Source organism: Heloderma suspectum, chromosome 7, assembly GCF_057233095.1.
Source record: "Heloderma suspectum isolate Gila_16-S chromosome 7, 16-S_ref, whole genome shotgun sequence".
Classification (NCBI taxonomy): Eukaryota; Metazoa; Chordata; class Lepidosauria; order Squamata; family Helodermatidae; genus Heloderma; species Heloderma suspectum.
Window position 1 is genome coordinate 68882208 of NC_139464.1, and position 16924 is coordinate 68899131.

Here is a 16924-nt window from a genome sequence, read left to right on the forward strand (position 1 = left end):
CACAGCAAGACAAGGCGGTGGAGGCTTTAGCTCTCCTTCAGCCAGGTGCTCCATTTCATGGGAGGGGACAGGGGGAAAGAACCCTCCCATCCCATTTTTTATGTGAACAGGGCAGATGCATGAAGAATACATACGTGGTTATCCCATCATGTCTTGCTTGGCATTCAGTGTAACAGAACCATGCGAAGTACAGCTTTTCATAGCAATCAAACACTACTGGTGCATAACCAGCAGTTGCAGCTTGATCATATGCTTTCAGACAAATCAGAAGATACAGCTAAGCAAAATTTGCTTCTCCGCAGGTCCAGGCAAACATCCAACACTCACAAAATCCCACACCATGCAATGCAGATGGCCTCACAGCAGCAGCGGCCAGTGGAGCACCAGCTGTTTCTGCCCAAGGCTCATCACAAGTTACCACACTAAAAACGTTCAATAAGCATCCTGTTTCACACAGGTTCCTGTTTTTAGGGCAATTCTGAAGGCGAGGACTCACCTCAAAGATACCTCGAGCCTTTGAACACATCTGTGGGATACACTCCCAATGGGAAGGGTGGATTGGCTGGCACCAGTTACGATAGGGCCTGGCCAACCAATCACTCTGAAAGATGCCATCCCTACACTCATTTATGCTTCTGGCATAACTCAGATGGTGCCTCAAGGTGTGGGGAGGGGGCAGTGACACAAAGACTTCCTTAGAAAATCTGCTGCATACTGACAGATAGGAACACAGGAAGCTGCCTTATACCAGGACAGACCATTGGTCTGTGTAACTCCCATCAACGCTGCCTGGCAACAGCAATCCAGGGTTTCAGTCAGTCCTACCTGGAGATGCCAGAGATTAAACTTGAGGTCTTCTGCATGCACTCAGCATGCACTGGGCTACAGCCCTATCCCTAGCCCAGAGGTCACAGAAAAGGGTGGGAACATTGGGTGGGGAGGAGGAATTTAGCTAGAAAAGTTGCACAAAATGGGTGGCGTGAGAAGAGGAGAAGTGTTGCCTGAGCCACAGTCACAAGCTACTGTGTCCTCAGCAAAGTTCACTGGCCCACCTAGCCTAGTGCCAACTACTGCACCGTCCACAGGGCTAGGTGCAGTTGTCGGTGTTGGAGCATTCATTATTCTTGTCACTGTTAACATTCGGTTGAGTTGACAGGACTGAATAAACATAGGGTACCAATTAGCTTGGGCCTGTGCAAGCAACAGCCACCGTCTCATAAGAACCATAAGACTGCCATGCTTACAGGACAATCTGAACAGAATACAAATCACAAGTCAGAAGATGGGTGAACTAAAAAAAAATCAGTGGAGAAAATATCAACATTCTGTTAATTTTTTCATTTACCAGTGTTAGATATAGACACAGACATGGCAATCTACAGCAGTAGGGGACAACTGGTATTTAGAAAAAATGCATGACCAAACAAGGACTCCAAGCTTGCAGAACAGAAAGCTCAGTAACCTCTCTAAAGAGAAAAAGGATACCTCTGGAGTGATAGAAATAATATCACAACAAGCATTACTGCTCAGCATTTCTATCTCACCTTCCAAAGGATTGTAAAGATCTCTATATATACAGCTCAGCACAAATTGTAAAGTAGCAAAGCATTTAGCTCTGAAAGCGAGCAACACCGAGAAGCCAGTGCTAATGCCATATAGCCTCATTTACAGGAAAAGGGCTACTCTGGACTAAGCAGTTTCAAGAATGATTTTATATGAGAAATAAGGATGAGAATAATTTTGACTTAACAGCAATGCTGCCCTAGCAAAAAAGAAAACAGAACAAATGGAAATAACGTTCTTCCTCATCTAAAATGAGGCAGGGTAGTCTTGGGCTGAACAGGCATTCATAATCGTCAAAAGTCATCTTTTTTGTGGTGGGGGGAACATTTAACAGCACAGTTTTAGAAGTCTGATTTTTAAAAGTAATAGCACCTTTCTAAAATGCCTGTTTGTAGAGCTTCAGCTACTGGGCGATATAGAAATGAAATGAAATGAATAAAATTTGACAGCTAAAGTGAGAGGTTAGAGGGCTGTGGGTACTCTATATTAAGTTATGCTCTACCACGGAAAGCTAAATTTTTGAACTTGTATAAGTGAGGTATATTAGCAAATATTTGTTGTTTATATTGCTTCAGCTATTCATGGGAAAGATATGTAGAGCAATTAAGCCCCACCTTTAACCACTGAATATCATTTTCATAGCCTAGTATTATATTATAATGTACTTGGTGGGGCTGCCCTTGGAGGCTGTTCAGAAACTTCAGTTAATTCAAAAAGTTGTTTGTAGGTATAATGAGCTGCCATCTGCTTGTGCCTATCTTTGAATACCATCAGTTACCAGACTGTTTCTGAGTCCACTGAAGGTGCTGTATTTGGCTTATAAAGCCCCAAGTGCTTTATAGGCCAAATACCCTGGTATAAAGTGAATATATATTCCCTTTATAACAGGAGATGACCTGGTTCACACAGCATCCCACTGTGCCTTATTTTACCTAAAAGGGCTGTTACGCCATGCCATGACTTGTCATGTCAACACCCAGGCAGCAGGGGTTGTTTGAGGGTTAGGCAACTTCAAATAACCCATGGATTGTTTTAGGGCTATTTGAGGGTTGACACAACAAGCCATGCCAAGCAAGGCACCTGTGGGCACCATGCAAAAAAGGGTGCCCATGGCCGCTTAGCACAATGCAACCCCGCCCCCCGTAAATTAAGTCATGGTGGCTGTAGTAATTTGCGAACAGGCCCATTGTCTTCCATATGATGGCCTTCCACAACACACTTTAAAGATTTGCATGAGGCCCTGCAAAGATGCAAGATCAGACTGCTCAAGGAGCAGTGCCTTTTCAGTAGTTGCCCTGATGTTATGAACCTCCATAGGAAGACATTCCATTTGGCCTCGTCGCTTGCCTCCTTTTCGAGGCAGGCAATCACATTTTTGTTCCATTCGTCTTTTGGTTTCAGCTCTGAGATCGGTCTGCCACCATTTTTGATCTTTCTTACCAAATTGATGGAGCAATTTTACCAAATTAAATTTTAGGGGGGTGTTTTTAATGAACAATTGTTTAAAAAGCAGTGTACCAACATTGTTAAGTAAACAAGTAAATTAAAAGGTCCACAAGTTTGCTGGGAATGGGGAAATGTTTTGTTGATTTATAATGACCTTTGCGGGATGGGGGGAGGAACAGATGGAAGAAACAATTCACAAGGTGCCGAATTCTGTGCCCAGTGCCAAATTCTGCTCTTGCACAGTATTGCAAAACATACAAAACACATTAATCTTACCCTCTGAGCTTTGGCAAGTTCCTCCTTCAATCTTTCATAGCCCTTCTCGCGTACTTCCAATACAGATGGGCTCCGCAGGCGAGACAGACTATCTGTGCTCAGCCCCCAAGCATCGTCACTCCCTTCACCAGACTCCGTTATTGTTGCACCCTGCAAAAATTCTCTCTCTGCGTTACTGCTTTCCTTCCTGGAATTATTGTGTTTGGACAACCCACCGTGGGGTCCTGAGGTAGAACAAGGTACAGTTTCCGTAACATTGATGCTGAAAGAAAAGGACATATATATTATTAGTAATGTATTTCCAACAGTTATGGACTATTGTATACAAAGTAGAATGTGGGAAGAGGAGGTTTAAACCCAAAACATACACATAATGAAGTGGTTAATTACAAATATGGTTTAATAATCAACAGAAGTTTCTCACAACCAACCTGATACCTGATGCTTCTGCACAATTTAGATGCCTGGGAGATGAATAGACAGGTTGTGTTGGGAGATCAGAGACATTCAGGGCACTCGGCTGAATGGGTGTGGAGCACACAGCTGAGGGATGAAGCCGGTAGATGACTGTGGGTGAGGTATTTTGTTCAGAAGTGTTCGATTCATACACTCCTAGAAGATCTGGAGTAGTGGGTGAAGCTAGATTCACTTCATGAAAACCTTCCAAAGTGTCATTGGCCATAATAAAAGGTTCATCGTACAAAGACCTAAAATAATAATTAAAAAATGAATTATTGGAGTATGCCAGCCATCCCTGAATTTCACACAAGCAAGTGGCAAGTCTAACCATACTGTCAGGAATAAATATTAATTGCATTTGGGGCTGATCAGGATTAAGCCACTAAACAAAAAACCCCAAAACACATGGGCTTGGATCTTAATTTTTTCCCTCCATGTCCACAACAGGGGGCTATTTCTGCCACCTCCCCCCTCTGCACACCATATTCTACACCATTCCCAAGGGTCCCTCCCCAACCTCCGTGAGCAGCTTGTGGGGGAAGGGGGGACACAGACAGAAGGGGGAGGCAAGGTACTCTGTTTTGTTTCTGAAAGGAAAAATAGGATCCAAGCCATGCTCGCTTTACACTAGAGCAAAGATTCTCAGTTCAATCAGTTTTGTCCACTCAGCCTCACTTCACGCATTTAATTTTGAAGTGGAAGGAGAGACAAAGCACCGTAAGAAAGTAGCCCAGCGTTACTAAACGATGTCTGATTTTTGTTGGAGGATGCAAGTGGACATACTCATATTCAGAGGTTTTGGTTATGCAATTACAAAAAATTAAAGGACATGGAGGGAGCAATCCTATGGCTGCTAGTCAGTGGCTAATTGGCCATGGGATATGTGGTTTTCCTGGAACTGACTTCCCCCCGCTTCCACGCTGCCTCACAGGCAGTGCAGAACGGCCCCACGCTCCCTGCTTGGAAGAGGAGCGCGGACTAGCCAAAACGGGGCGTTCCAGGGCAAGGAAGGAGGAAATGCCAGTACAACACATCCTATGTGTCATCCAGCAGCCTCCTCCCCCACTCCGCCTTCCCACAGCTACACAGCTGATTATGCAGGACAGGAGAAGCGAAGAGGGAATGATCCCCTCCATGCTTCTTCTGCCCTGCATTGGATGAGTGGTCACCTCCGAGTTCAGAGGCGGCCACCTATCCCCATAGGATTGCGCCCTAAAGTATATTGATTCCTTCTGTTTTACTGAATGTTTAATCCCTTGCTTGGGGTTGCCCACGTCTTTCTCTTTTTTACCAGCTGTGGGAGCCTCCTATCCAGATTGGGACCACAGTGTAGGGGGAGAGGGGGTTAACACTTCCCCCGTGCCTTTTTCCTACTATAACACACACCTCAAGTTGCTAACAGCAGCTTTAGAGGGGATTTTTAGTAGGAAAATGGTACAGAGAGAAGGGTTGACCCCACTCCCCACACTGTGGTCGCAATCTAAATAGGGGGCTCCCACAACTGCTTGTGTTAAAATAAATTTAAAAAAAATAACGTGAGCAATCTAAAGCAGAGGATTCAAATATTCAAAGTAATGTGTAGGTTGACACCTAGTGCCACAGCAGGCATTATTTTCTGTGTGTCTTTAAGAGATGCAAGTATAGGTCTACAAGTTCAATGTGTCAGGCTTACATATCAGGATAGTAAGACCAGATGTTGCCTTCCACAATCATATATGCTTGTCCCTAAGAGCCAAACCAAGCATTTTGGCTCGCATGTGGTACAGTCAAGGCTTTCCCCTAATGGGGAAGCTATCCTTATGTATGGCACAGGGTTGACTGATTTAAGTCACCAGGAAAAAAAGGCTAATTTAAATCATGTTTTCCATTAGAAATTCATATATTTCCTAAGCAACAATGCATAATAATTGCTTAAGTCAACAACTAAAATGTTTCGTCTGTGGGAAAATGTGGAAACAAACACCATGAAACTGCTCATGGCTTCCTACTTGACTTCTACTCCTTCCCCTATATTCTGTAACATTTCAACCTTGCCCTAATCCCACCCAGAAATAAAAAGTAGCTACAATCCCAAACGTTTGCTCACTGCAGCCTGTGCTTCTTTGTCTAAACAAACAGAACTTTCCAGAAACAAGGACAGGGATTTAGGCAGAGCCATTTTTCAACTTACAAAAATAAAGAAAGGCCGTTTAGAGAGAGTAAATACTTTGAGAACTGTGCAAACTGCAGGGCTGATGCGGGCAAAAAGCATAAAAATAAGAGCGTACAAAGGTCGTTCGGGGGCAGAGTGAATGATCCTCCTTGCAGTATACAGAATGTCACCTCCTGGAGCCCGGGGCTAGATTCCAAGGCTGGAAGATTGGCCAATCCCCTGCCCCCATTATCAAGCCCAGAGCAATATAGTACAAAACCTGCTGTGCCGTATTTATAATGCTTGAACGCAAATATTTTTCTCATAGTTCTTTATTACATAGAAAGGCAGCTTAGTGTGTTTGATAGATGGCCGCCGATTCAGTTGTACAAGATAAGGTTAAAGGTTAACATGCTTGTATTCAGATTTAGGGTGCAATCCTATGCATGTTTAGACAGAAACAACCCCTACAACTCCCAGCATTCCCCAGCCAGCCATATTGGGAATGCTGGGAGTAGGGATGGCGGAGAATTCCCAAAACCTGTGGCGGCACGGCCTCCCCCCCCCCGCCGAATCCCCCTCAGGACAACGCTTACCTGGGGCAGATGTTCCGGCAGCGGTGGCTCCGGCGGTGGCAGCAGCAGCTGGTCTCTTGGCTGGCTGCTGCGGCCGCCATTTGCGTCCTGCCAGGCTGCCGTGATAGGCTACGTAAGTATTTACATCGCCTATCACGGCAAAGAACAGGGGTGCAAACGGCAGCCGCTACGCCGTTTGCGCCGCTGCTCTTTCCGTGATAGGTTACGTAAATACTTACGTAGCCTATCACGGCAGCCTGGCAGGACACAAATGGCGGCTGCTACGGCCGGAACTCCAGCTGCAGATGGCCCTGGCCGGCAGCTCTGCAGAGCTGCTGCGGAGCGGAGCCGGCCAGGGAGGATTCCAGAGGGAGGGATGGAGCACCTCCCCCCCACCACGAATCACACCGGCGAAAAGGTAAGTGACTTTCGTAGATCCCTAGCTGGGACTTGTTTCTGTCTAAACATGCATAGGATTACACGTTTAATTTTAACCAGGTTTTGTTCTTATTTTTTAAAAGGAAGGAAAGAAGTGATGTTTTAAAAGATCCAACTGAAATAATCCAATTTAAGTTTTAGAAACCACTGATATTTACTCACTCCAATAGGGAGACTCTGAAATGGGCAATTCCCTTCTTGAGGGTAAACAGGCCTGCAAAACAACTGGATCATGTTGCAACCAATGGAAGAGAAATTTATGCTAGCTCAAGGACTGGTGTAAATTTCCTCCTATGCTGGGGGGTGTTTGGGGATTGAGAGAGCTTTGGATCCTATGGACTGAAAGCCTCTCCTGAACTGCCCACACCATATCCCCATCCACCCTCTTTTACCTTGTCTGTCAGATATCTGATTTTAGTAATCTTAGGGCGCAATCCTAAACTGGCTGGGGAATGCTGGGAGTTGTAGGACTTCCTTCGGTCTAAATATGCATAGGATTGGGCCCTAAGGGTTGCAGAAGTTTCCATAGGAGTTGGGAGGGGTTCTGAGGTTAGATCGCCCCTCCGAGAGGGAACCTCTCTGTCCACCCTGGAAACAATCTTAACAGTCTTATGGCCTCTGGGAAGCCCTGGGATTGGAACCTTAAAAATATATTTGAAACAAGTGCTGGCTCCAGGTTTTTGAGGGCCCTTGAGCAAGACACCCTCAGTGGGTCCCTTCCCTAGGTGAGTCTACTTTTTCCACTGCCATTGTCACCAGCTGCTCTCTCTCATCATTGTTTCCACTTGCTTGCTTTACAGAAAGAGAGCCAGGCAGCAAGCAGGCAGTGGCATCTACTGCTCCTTCTCACACCACCCTTGTCTGGGCCAGAGCGAGAGGCAGGTGAACAAGCAGGTTACAAGGGTGAAGAGGAGGAGAAAGTCCTAGGGTCACTTGTCAGTGGGCCCCTGCTGGAGAGTGGGTCCTTGGCAGGTGCCCAACCATGCCTACCCTTGACGCCAGCCCTATTTGAAACATTTAATATTTGTTCAAGAGAATATTGTGATTTAATCCTATACAAAGTGTTATTTTCACTCATGACATACCACGTGCAGAGCGGTACATAGGAAATTATTGCCGTGACAACTTTGCTCAAGCTTGGGCTGTCAAAGAAAATAAGTCTAGAAATGACACACACACAAGCAACACTGTAATTTTCTGTGGAATGTTGCAACTTGCAAGTTCCAAAAATGCTCTGCCAAGAACTCCACCCCCCCATGAGACACAACAAAGAGCCTGTGCAGTCAAGAGGGACCTCCTGGCAGTCTTGCTGATTTTCTGCACACACACACACTTCAGAACTACGCCCACTTTGATCTCAATGTTTTCTTTGTAAGGAAGAGGAAATTCTAAATCTACATGCAGTTTGCACAAATTTGCACACCGCATTTTAAGCCTACTTGTACTTAATCACAAACATCCCACTTTTGTACTACAATTAAACCTTCTTAAAGAAATAAAGAGAAAGGGGTGAAATTGTGTCAGCACTTTCAGTTGTTGTGTACAGCGAAACAGTGTTAAACTGTATTTTATAGATGCAAACATTCAGGGCTCCCCATCTCTCTCAGTGCCTATGAGAATTAAAGCCTAGTATAAGAGTTTAATACATCACTTGTCACAGCCATGTCCCAACTTCATGATTTTCTGAATATTCCACTGGAAGAGAACAAATCTCACACAACAGCCCATCGTGGATTATATAACACATGGTGAGGCTGTGGCACATGCGTGGTACGTGCAGCTGCCATTTTGAATGGCAGGGGTTGTTGTGTCATGTGAACCCAGCAAGTGTGGATTATGCGAGGGTTGTTTAACAATGGTTCATTTAACCCTAGCATAACCCACACTTTTCGGGTTCACACAGCACAACAACCTCTGAGCTGGGTTGTATATGCAACTCATCATGGGTTAAATAACCCACAACAAGCTGCAGCATGTCATCCAACCCCAGTGAATAATTCCTGTTCATCCCTCAGTGATGAGTGATGCATCCTTATTTTTATACACCTTGCCACTTAAAAATATATGTTAAACCCCTCCTCAAGACTCATTTTTCTATGCAGCTTTTACTAATTACAGAATAATCCTATGCAGGATTACTCAGAAATAAGTCCCACTGCATTAAAAATTGTGTTTAGGACTGCAGCCATAATCCCTTCTGTTTTAACAAAGCCTACACATGTGGGCAAGAACAGCAACATGTTTGTCCCTAGTTATCCTGCCATCTGTCCTTTCCTACCCCCACTGCCAAAATTTATATGAAGCTTTCCTTACTTCAGTTATTCTATGAAGTTCCATGTGTATTGGTGGTACTATAAAAATAATACAGGTTTGCAGATTTTCAGCCAACTCATCTAGGACTTTGCACTGAACACCAAATTCCAGCAGCAAAAAACAGATTCTGCAACTGACATAAATTAGTGGAGTAATACATGTGCATAACTTATTCCAAATTAAATTGCACTGAAGCGTAGAGCAAATCTGCAATGAGGAGATAATCCTGACCTAACAAGAATGTGTGCAAAACTTTTTGAATATTTGAAAGTTATGTTCAATATTATTTCAGTTTGAGCTTGATCTCAAAAATCAACATAATCTAGATTTTTCCAGAGAATGGGGTCAGCTATTCCAGCTTTTTAATTTTTAAAATTCATAATGGCCATCAGCATGGCTGGGAATATAAATCAAACATTTCATGACAAATTTATATTCAGTGGTGACAATGGGGATAAAAGTGCAGAACTGCACATCTAAACCTTTGTTTTTTATTAGCGTAATCCAAACCCTTCAAGTGCTTGGACCCAAGAGAGTTAGCTGCCACCTGATGCAACTCCTTTCCTCTGCCCCAGCTGCCAAGCACGGCATCTTGAAGTTTTAGGCGTTTTCACCAACAGAGGCAGCTGCATTTCGACAAAGGATTTGGAATGTACATAATTGACACTGAAGAGGATGTAAACAAATTACAGTAATGATTTAATGTTTCTAGAGAAAGCATTGCAAGTAAACAGCTATCCATGTTTTTTCAGCTATGTGATGTCTTATAATTCAGCTGCCAGCAGAAAATATGGAGAGGCAGGGAATCACAGAATCATAGGGTTGGAAGGGGCCTATAAGACCATCGAGTCCAACCCCCTGCTCAGTGCAGGAAGCCTGATTCCCAGGCAGTCTCCCATCCAAGTACTACCCAGGGCTGACCCTGCTTAGCTTCCGAGATCAGAAGAGATCAGGCACATCCAGCCCAACTACTCTAGATTCTGCTGTAACAGGATGATCCAAACAGTGCAGAATTAACTCCATTCCAGACAGATATCTTAGGATTCTCATTTTATCTCCAAAAACCCTGCATGCTATCATTGAACTGGTTTAGATGTCACAAGAAATCATGGCTTATCAAGAAGGGACCAAGTCCCAGCAAGTCTCAGGCTCATGTGCTTTCCCCCTCAAACACAACCACAAGGAGATCAGATACTTCAGCTTCGTCCAGGCCTGACAGACTGTGGTTGATCTGAACTATGGTCCATTTTGAAACAAACCAACAGGAAACCGTAAGTAATGAGGCTGGCTTGCTTCAACAAACCAAAGTGAAGATTAACCACTATTTAGGATTTGGACACAACACTGAACTGGGGTTAATCAAGAATGGAAGCAAAAGCTTCCATCTCCTCTTCACAGCTGCTGTGACATCCAAACTTGCCCATTTAAACACAGTTCAGCCCACTGTTTGATCCCAGTATTTGGTATTGCTACAGTAGTAAATTCGTTAGAAGCCTGCTGTACCCTTCAAATCTCCCATTTTTCATCAGTATAAAGAGATGAAATCAATTTGTACAAGTCGGACCTGCAACAAAGTGTTGCAGGGTGGAGTGCTCCTCTTCAGTGTTCTAGCCAGCATGCCATTTTCCAAGATACTCCATTCCATTCCCTCTCATAATTCCCATTCCCCATCCCCACAGTCCATATTCTGTGTTGACTGGCATTTTCAGTCTGCACTGGGCTGCTGGGGACGGGGGGGGGGGTTGCCCCCTTAGTTTTTTTCCCTAAAGATTTGTTTGCCTTCTGCAAAACATGCCAATATTTCCCTCTTGTTTCTCAGTGGCCCCATTTGGACTACAATCCTCACCAGCCAAGTTCACTATAAGAGGAAGTGACATACTCTTAAATGCAATATGAATACAAAAACCGGTTTTGTAGCCACTCTGCTTTTTGCTTTCTAATGATGCTTAAGTGTTGCTAGTCAGCAGTACATCCCTACTTTGGTCTTTGAGTAAATCCTGCATTTATTTCATATGTTAAAAAGACATCAGAGCCTCTTGTGAGACAGTTGTGCCCTGTGCCAGTGTTATTAATATGGGACAGAACTCGGAAGAGAAACTCCACGTTCTACACTCTCAAGGAAAAGCCTGTGCCTGAAGACAAAAAAAACCCCCAGTCCATTATTTAAATCACCGTTAAAAAGTGACAGTAAGGTGTAAAAACTTTCAAAAGCAAACTACAATTTTAAGTTTATTTATGCTTTTAGTCCTATAAACCAAGTGAAAGCAGTAACATTTCACCATCACGCAAGGCTTGTTTACATAATCTCTTACCCTACAACAACCCTTTGAAAAATGGTTGTCTCAAATTTGTCAAAGGCTGAAGCAAATTAAAGGAAAGAGGCTCTGAATACAAAGAGCTCTGGACTTGTCTCTGTATTATCACTATTAAGTGGTATTATGGATATTATCTTGGTAAGCACCAGGCATTTCAAAAGGACACAGTGACCCAAGGATGATAACACAGCATGCCATTTTCAGAAAACACATGTGATACAGCCTTCTTTAAGAGTGAACCACTTCAGAAAACATACAGTGGAATGGGAACAGAGAGAAATACCTACTGGAATGTTTCCCCTGCATAAGAAACTCTTTGCACACAGAAAAACCAACCATACCAATAAGGATAGGCTAAAACTCTTATCCCTCACATAGCTTTCTATGGGTACAGTGTTTTTGTCTTGAAGGAGAAATCAAACATACAGTCCCTCATCTACATTCTAAAGTCATGCAGCCTGGAAATGCGTATGCATGCAGTGAAAAAGCACAAAACAGGAAGAGATCATGATCGCATTTTCATATTCATATATATATCAGAACTTTTAAATGTTGATAATGACTGATCCAGAATTTTCTCCAATTTCTATCAACCTTTTCATATCTATTTGTATAGTAATGGATATCAGAAATGGAAGAAGACTAGCATAAAATGCATTAGTCTCCCCATTTCTAATATATAATCTTGCCATTCTTTCTGATCTGGTGACATCCTTTGGCAGCCACCAGGATCCCAGAAGAACCCACTACAGAGACCTGCCCTGTTTTAAAAACAAAACAAAACACAAAAACGTCTGGCCTGGTGCTTTGAGCAGCAGGTCTTGCTAGCATTTTGATTTCCACAATGCCCCAGATGTAGCATCACTTTGGGGTATTGTGGGAAATGTGCAAAGATTTTGCATATCTTTGCAAAAACAAAGTTTGAAACAATAACTACCACTATCAGTGGGTCCCCCCACCCTTCTCTATACCTCTAAACAAATACGTTTTGCTGAAAGCTACCAAGTCTCCTGTTCAGTCACTGGAGCCAGGTAAGTGTCCACTATTTCCCCCAGTTGCAACGGAGTTCTGTCCAGCACGAGTTAGGGCAGTCGAGGCAGCCACGGTTGCACATCCCACTCGCTCCTCTGGGCCTTCTACCTTGTGTTTCTACTTCAGGTAGTCAGGTTTCCACAGATCACTCAACCTGGGTATCCACTGCTCTCTCAACTGGCTCACCACAGGAATAACCCTGTCGGAGTTGAGGCTAGGAGCCAACTAGGCTTAAGAGCCATTAGCTTTCTAGTGGTTCCTCTGTGAGAAAGGCCAGGTCAAGACTCAGCTGCAATTCCTTTTCCCAAGGAAAACTCCCGGAGCCACTGGAAGGCTCAGTCTGTTTGAGGCTTTGACTGTTATGGGCCATATTGCCAGGGTGGGAAGATCTATTAGGCATTTCCTGTTCATATCAGGAGCGTCTGCCCACTTTCCTCACTGGGGTTTCCTTGAGAGGCTCCGTTGAATTGCTTCTGCCTCTTTCCTGCCCGTTTGCATCCTCCAGCCAGCCAGGACGAGGGGAATCCACACCTTCTCTTCCCTCAAGGCTTTCTCAGGGTTCTAGAACAGCCTGCCTTCCTCCACCCCTTCTTCTTCCCCTCTCCCTAAAACCCCCACCAGTCTTGCCCAGGCTACCACCCCAATGTCCTTCACTGGCCACTGCTCCCTTTTGGCCCAGTCGGCAAGCAGGTAGTGACTTGTGACATCATGCCCAGTGTTGCTGCTCACCGTCGTTCCAATCCGGCAAGCCCCTCATCAGCAGAAGATCGTGCCAGGCTGATGAACCCCGACAGCTCCTTAGAAAACCTGTTCTTAATTCAGATTGACACCAGACCAAAAATGGTAAACATTTGTTATTTACAGTAATGATTAAACTACCTCAGATTTCTGAGCCTCAATAAGGCCCAAAGTCCAAGTGACAGCCATGAAGTCTCTTCCCCTGCTACTACCACTGCCCCTAAATCTCTTCCAACACCCACAGGATACAGTGTTAATATCCACTGAAGGTAAGCAAACATGGCTGCATCCTGTGTATCAATGAAACGTGGCAACCAGGACTGGGAGCCAGTGAGAACTAGTGATTTAGAGAGAATGCTCAACCTAGGAGTAATACTGTCTACCCCCTTCATGGATCACTGCCTTGTTGTGGCGAAGGGGCTTGCGTAACTCAGTGAAGCCATAAGCTATGCCGTGCAGGGCCACCCAAGACGGACAGGTCATGGCAGAGAGTTCTGACAAAATGTGGTCCACTGGAGAAGGAAATGGCAACCCACTCCAGTATTCTTGCCAAGAAAACCCCATGGAACGTATCACAAGGCTAAAAGATATGACGCCGGAAGATGAGCCCCTCAGGTCGGAAGGTGTCCAATATGCTACTGGGGAAGAGCAGAGGGTATTTCCAAGTAGCGCCAGAAAGAGTGAAGCGGCTGGGCCAAACCCGAAAGGACAGTCAGCTGTGGATGTGTCTGGTGGTGAAAAGAAAATCCGATGCTGTAAAGAACAATATTGTTTAGGAACCTGGAATGTCAGATCAATGAATCAAGGTAAGCTGGAGGTGATCAAACATGAGATGGCAAGATTGAACATCGACATCTTGGGAATCAGCGAACTAAAATGGACAGGCATGGGCGAATTTAATTCAGGTGACCATCATATCTACTATTGTGGGCAAGAATCCCTTAGAAGAAATGGAGTAGCACTCATAGTCAACAAAAGGGTGGGAAAAGCAGTACTGGGGTACAATCTTAAAAATGATAGAATGATCTCAGTACGAATCCAAGGCAAACCATTCAACATCACAGTAATTCAAGTCTATGCCCCAACCACTGAGGCCGAAGAAGCTGAGGTTGATCGGTTCTATGAAGACCTACAACACCTTCTAGAACTAACACCAAAAAAAGATGTCCTCTTCATCATAGGGGATTGGAATGCTAAAGTAGGAAGTCAAGAAATCACCGGGATAACAGGCAGGCATGGCCTAGGTGTACAAAATGAAGCAGGACAAAAGCTAATAGAGTTTTGCCAAGAGAACATGCTGATCATAGCAAACACTCTTTTCCAACAGCACAAGAGGCGACTCTACACATGGACGTCACCAGATGGTCAATATCGAAATCAGATTGATTATGTCCTTTGCAGCCAAAGATGGAGAAGCTCCATACAGTCAGTAAAAACAAGACCTGGAGCTGACTGTGGCTCAGATCATGAGCTGCTTCTTGCAAAATTTCGGCTTAAATTGAAGAACGTCGGGAAAACCACTAAACCGTTCAGGTATGACCTAAATCATATCCCTTATGAATATACAGTGGAGGTGAGGAATAGATTTCAGGGATTAGACCTGATAGACAGAGTGCCAGAGGAACTATGGACGGAGGTCCGTAACATTGTTCAGGAGGCAGCAACGAAATCCATTCCAAAGAAAAAGAAATGCAAGAAAGCCAAGTGGCTGTCTGATGAGGCTTTACAAGTAGCTCACGAAAGAAGGGAAGCGAAAAGCAAGGGAGAAAGGGGAAGATATACCCAACTGAATGCAGAGTTCCAGAGAATAGCAAGGAGAGACAAGAAGGCCTTCTTAAATGAACAATGCAAAGAAATCGAGGAAAACAACAGAATGGGAAAGACTAGAGATCTCTTCAAGAAAATTGGAGATCTCAAGGGAACGTTTTGTGCAAAGACGGGCATGATAAAGGACAAAGAAGGCAGGGACCTAACAGAAGCAGATGAGATTAAGAAGAGGTGGCAAGAATACACAGAAGAACTATACAGGAAAGATCTGAATGTCCCTGATAGCCATGATAGTGCAGTCACTGAACTTGAGCCGGACATCCTAGAGAGTGAAGTCAAGTGGGCCTTAGCAAGCATTAGTAACAACAAAGCTAGCGGAGATGACAGTATTCCAGCCGAGCTATTTAAAATCCTAAAAGATGATGCTGTTAAAGTGCTGCATTCAATATGTCAACAAATTTGGAACACTCAACAGTGGCCACAAGACTGGAAAAGGTCAGTTTACATTCCAATTCCAAAGAAGGGCAACGCCAAAGAGTGTTCAAACTACCGCACAATTGTGCTCATTTCACATGCCAGCAAGGTGATGCTCAAAATCCTACAAGATAGGCTTCAGCAGTATGCGAACCGAGAACTACCGGAAGTACAAGCTGGGTTTAGAAGAGGCAGAGGAACTAGAGATCAAATCGCCAACATTCGCTGCATCATGGAGAAAGCAAGAGAATTCCAGAAAAACGTCTATTTCTGCTTCATTGACTACGCTAAAGCCTTTGATTGTGTGGATCACAACAAACTGTGGCAAATTCTTAAAGTGATGGGAGTACCAGACCACCTTACCTGTCTCCTGAGAAACCTGTACGAGGCTCAAGAAGCAACAGTAAGAACCAGACATGGAACAACCGAGTGGTTCAAAATTGGGAAAGGAATATGACACGGCTGCATATTGTCACCCTGCTTATTTAACTTATATGCAGAGTACATCATGAGAAATGCCGGGTTGGATGAATCAGAGGTCGGAATTAAGATTGCTGGGAGAATTATCAACAACCTCCGATATGCAGACGATACCACCCTAATGGCAGAAAGCGAAGAGGATCTAAAGAGCCTCTTGTTGAGGGTGAAAGAGGAGAGTGCAAAAGCTGGTTTGAAACTCAACATTAAAAAAACTAAGATCATGGCATCTGGCCCCATCTCTTCCTGGCATATAGAAGGGGAAGCAATGGAAGCAGTGACAGATTTTACTTTCTTGGGCTCCAAGATCACCGCGGACAGTGACTGTAGCCATGAAATTAAAAGACGCTTGCTCCTTGGGAGGAAAGCTATGGCCAACCTAGACAGCATAGTCAGAAGCAGAGACATCACCTTGCCAACAAAGGTCCGTCTAATCAAAGCTATGGTTTTCCCAGTAGTAATGTATGGATGTGAGAGCTGGACTATAAGGAAGGCTGAGCGCCGAAGAATTGATGCTTTCGAACTGTGGTGCTGGAGAAGACTCTTACGAGTCCCCTGGACTGCAAGGAGGTCAAATCAGTCCATCCTAAAGGAAATCAACCCTGAGTGCTCATTGGAAGGACAGATACTGAAGCTGAAGCTCCAATATTTTGGCCACCTAATGCGAAGAGGAAACTCACTGGAAAAGACCCTGATGCTGGGAAAGACTGAAGGCAAAAGGAGAAGGGGACGGCAGAGGATGAGATGGCTAGATAGCATCACGGATGCAATGAATATGAACTTGAGCACGCTCCGGGAGAGAGCGCAGGACAGGAAGGCCTGGCGTGCTATGGTCCATGGGGTCACGAAGAGTCGGACACGACTGAACGACTGAACAACAACAACAACAGAGAGCTTTGGCTATTAGGTGGCATATTTAT

General features: G+C 44.4%; 1 protein-coding gene across 3 annotated transcripts in view; it reads right to left on the reverse strand.

Annotated features, from left to right (window-relative positions):
• Nucleotides 1-16924, reverse strand: part of RAB3IP (RAB3A interacting protein) — a 37831-nt gene that overhangs the window by 16876 nt on the left and 4031 nt on the right. For all 3 annotated transcript variants that reach the window (XM_084810514.1, XM_084810515.1, XM_084810513.1), the window contains exons 2-3: nucleotides 3717-3992; nucleotides 3286-3547 (exon numbers count right to left, since the gene is read on the reverse strand). In XM_084810514.1, the coding sequence (XP_084666640.1) occupies nucleotides 3286-3547; nucleotides 3717-3967 (513 nt within the window). In that variant the 5' untranslated portion in view covers nucleotides 3968-3992. The remainder of the gene's footprint in view (nucleotides 1-3285; nucleotides 3548-3716; nucleotides 3993-16924) is intronic.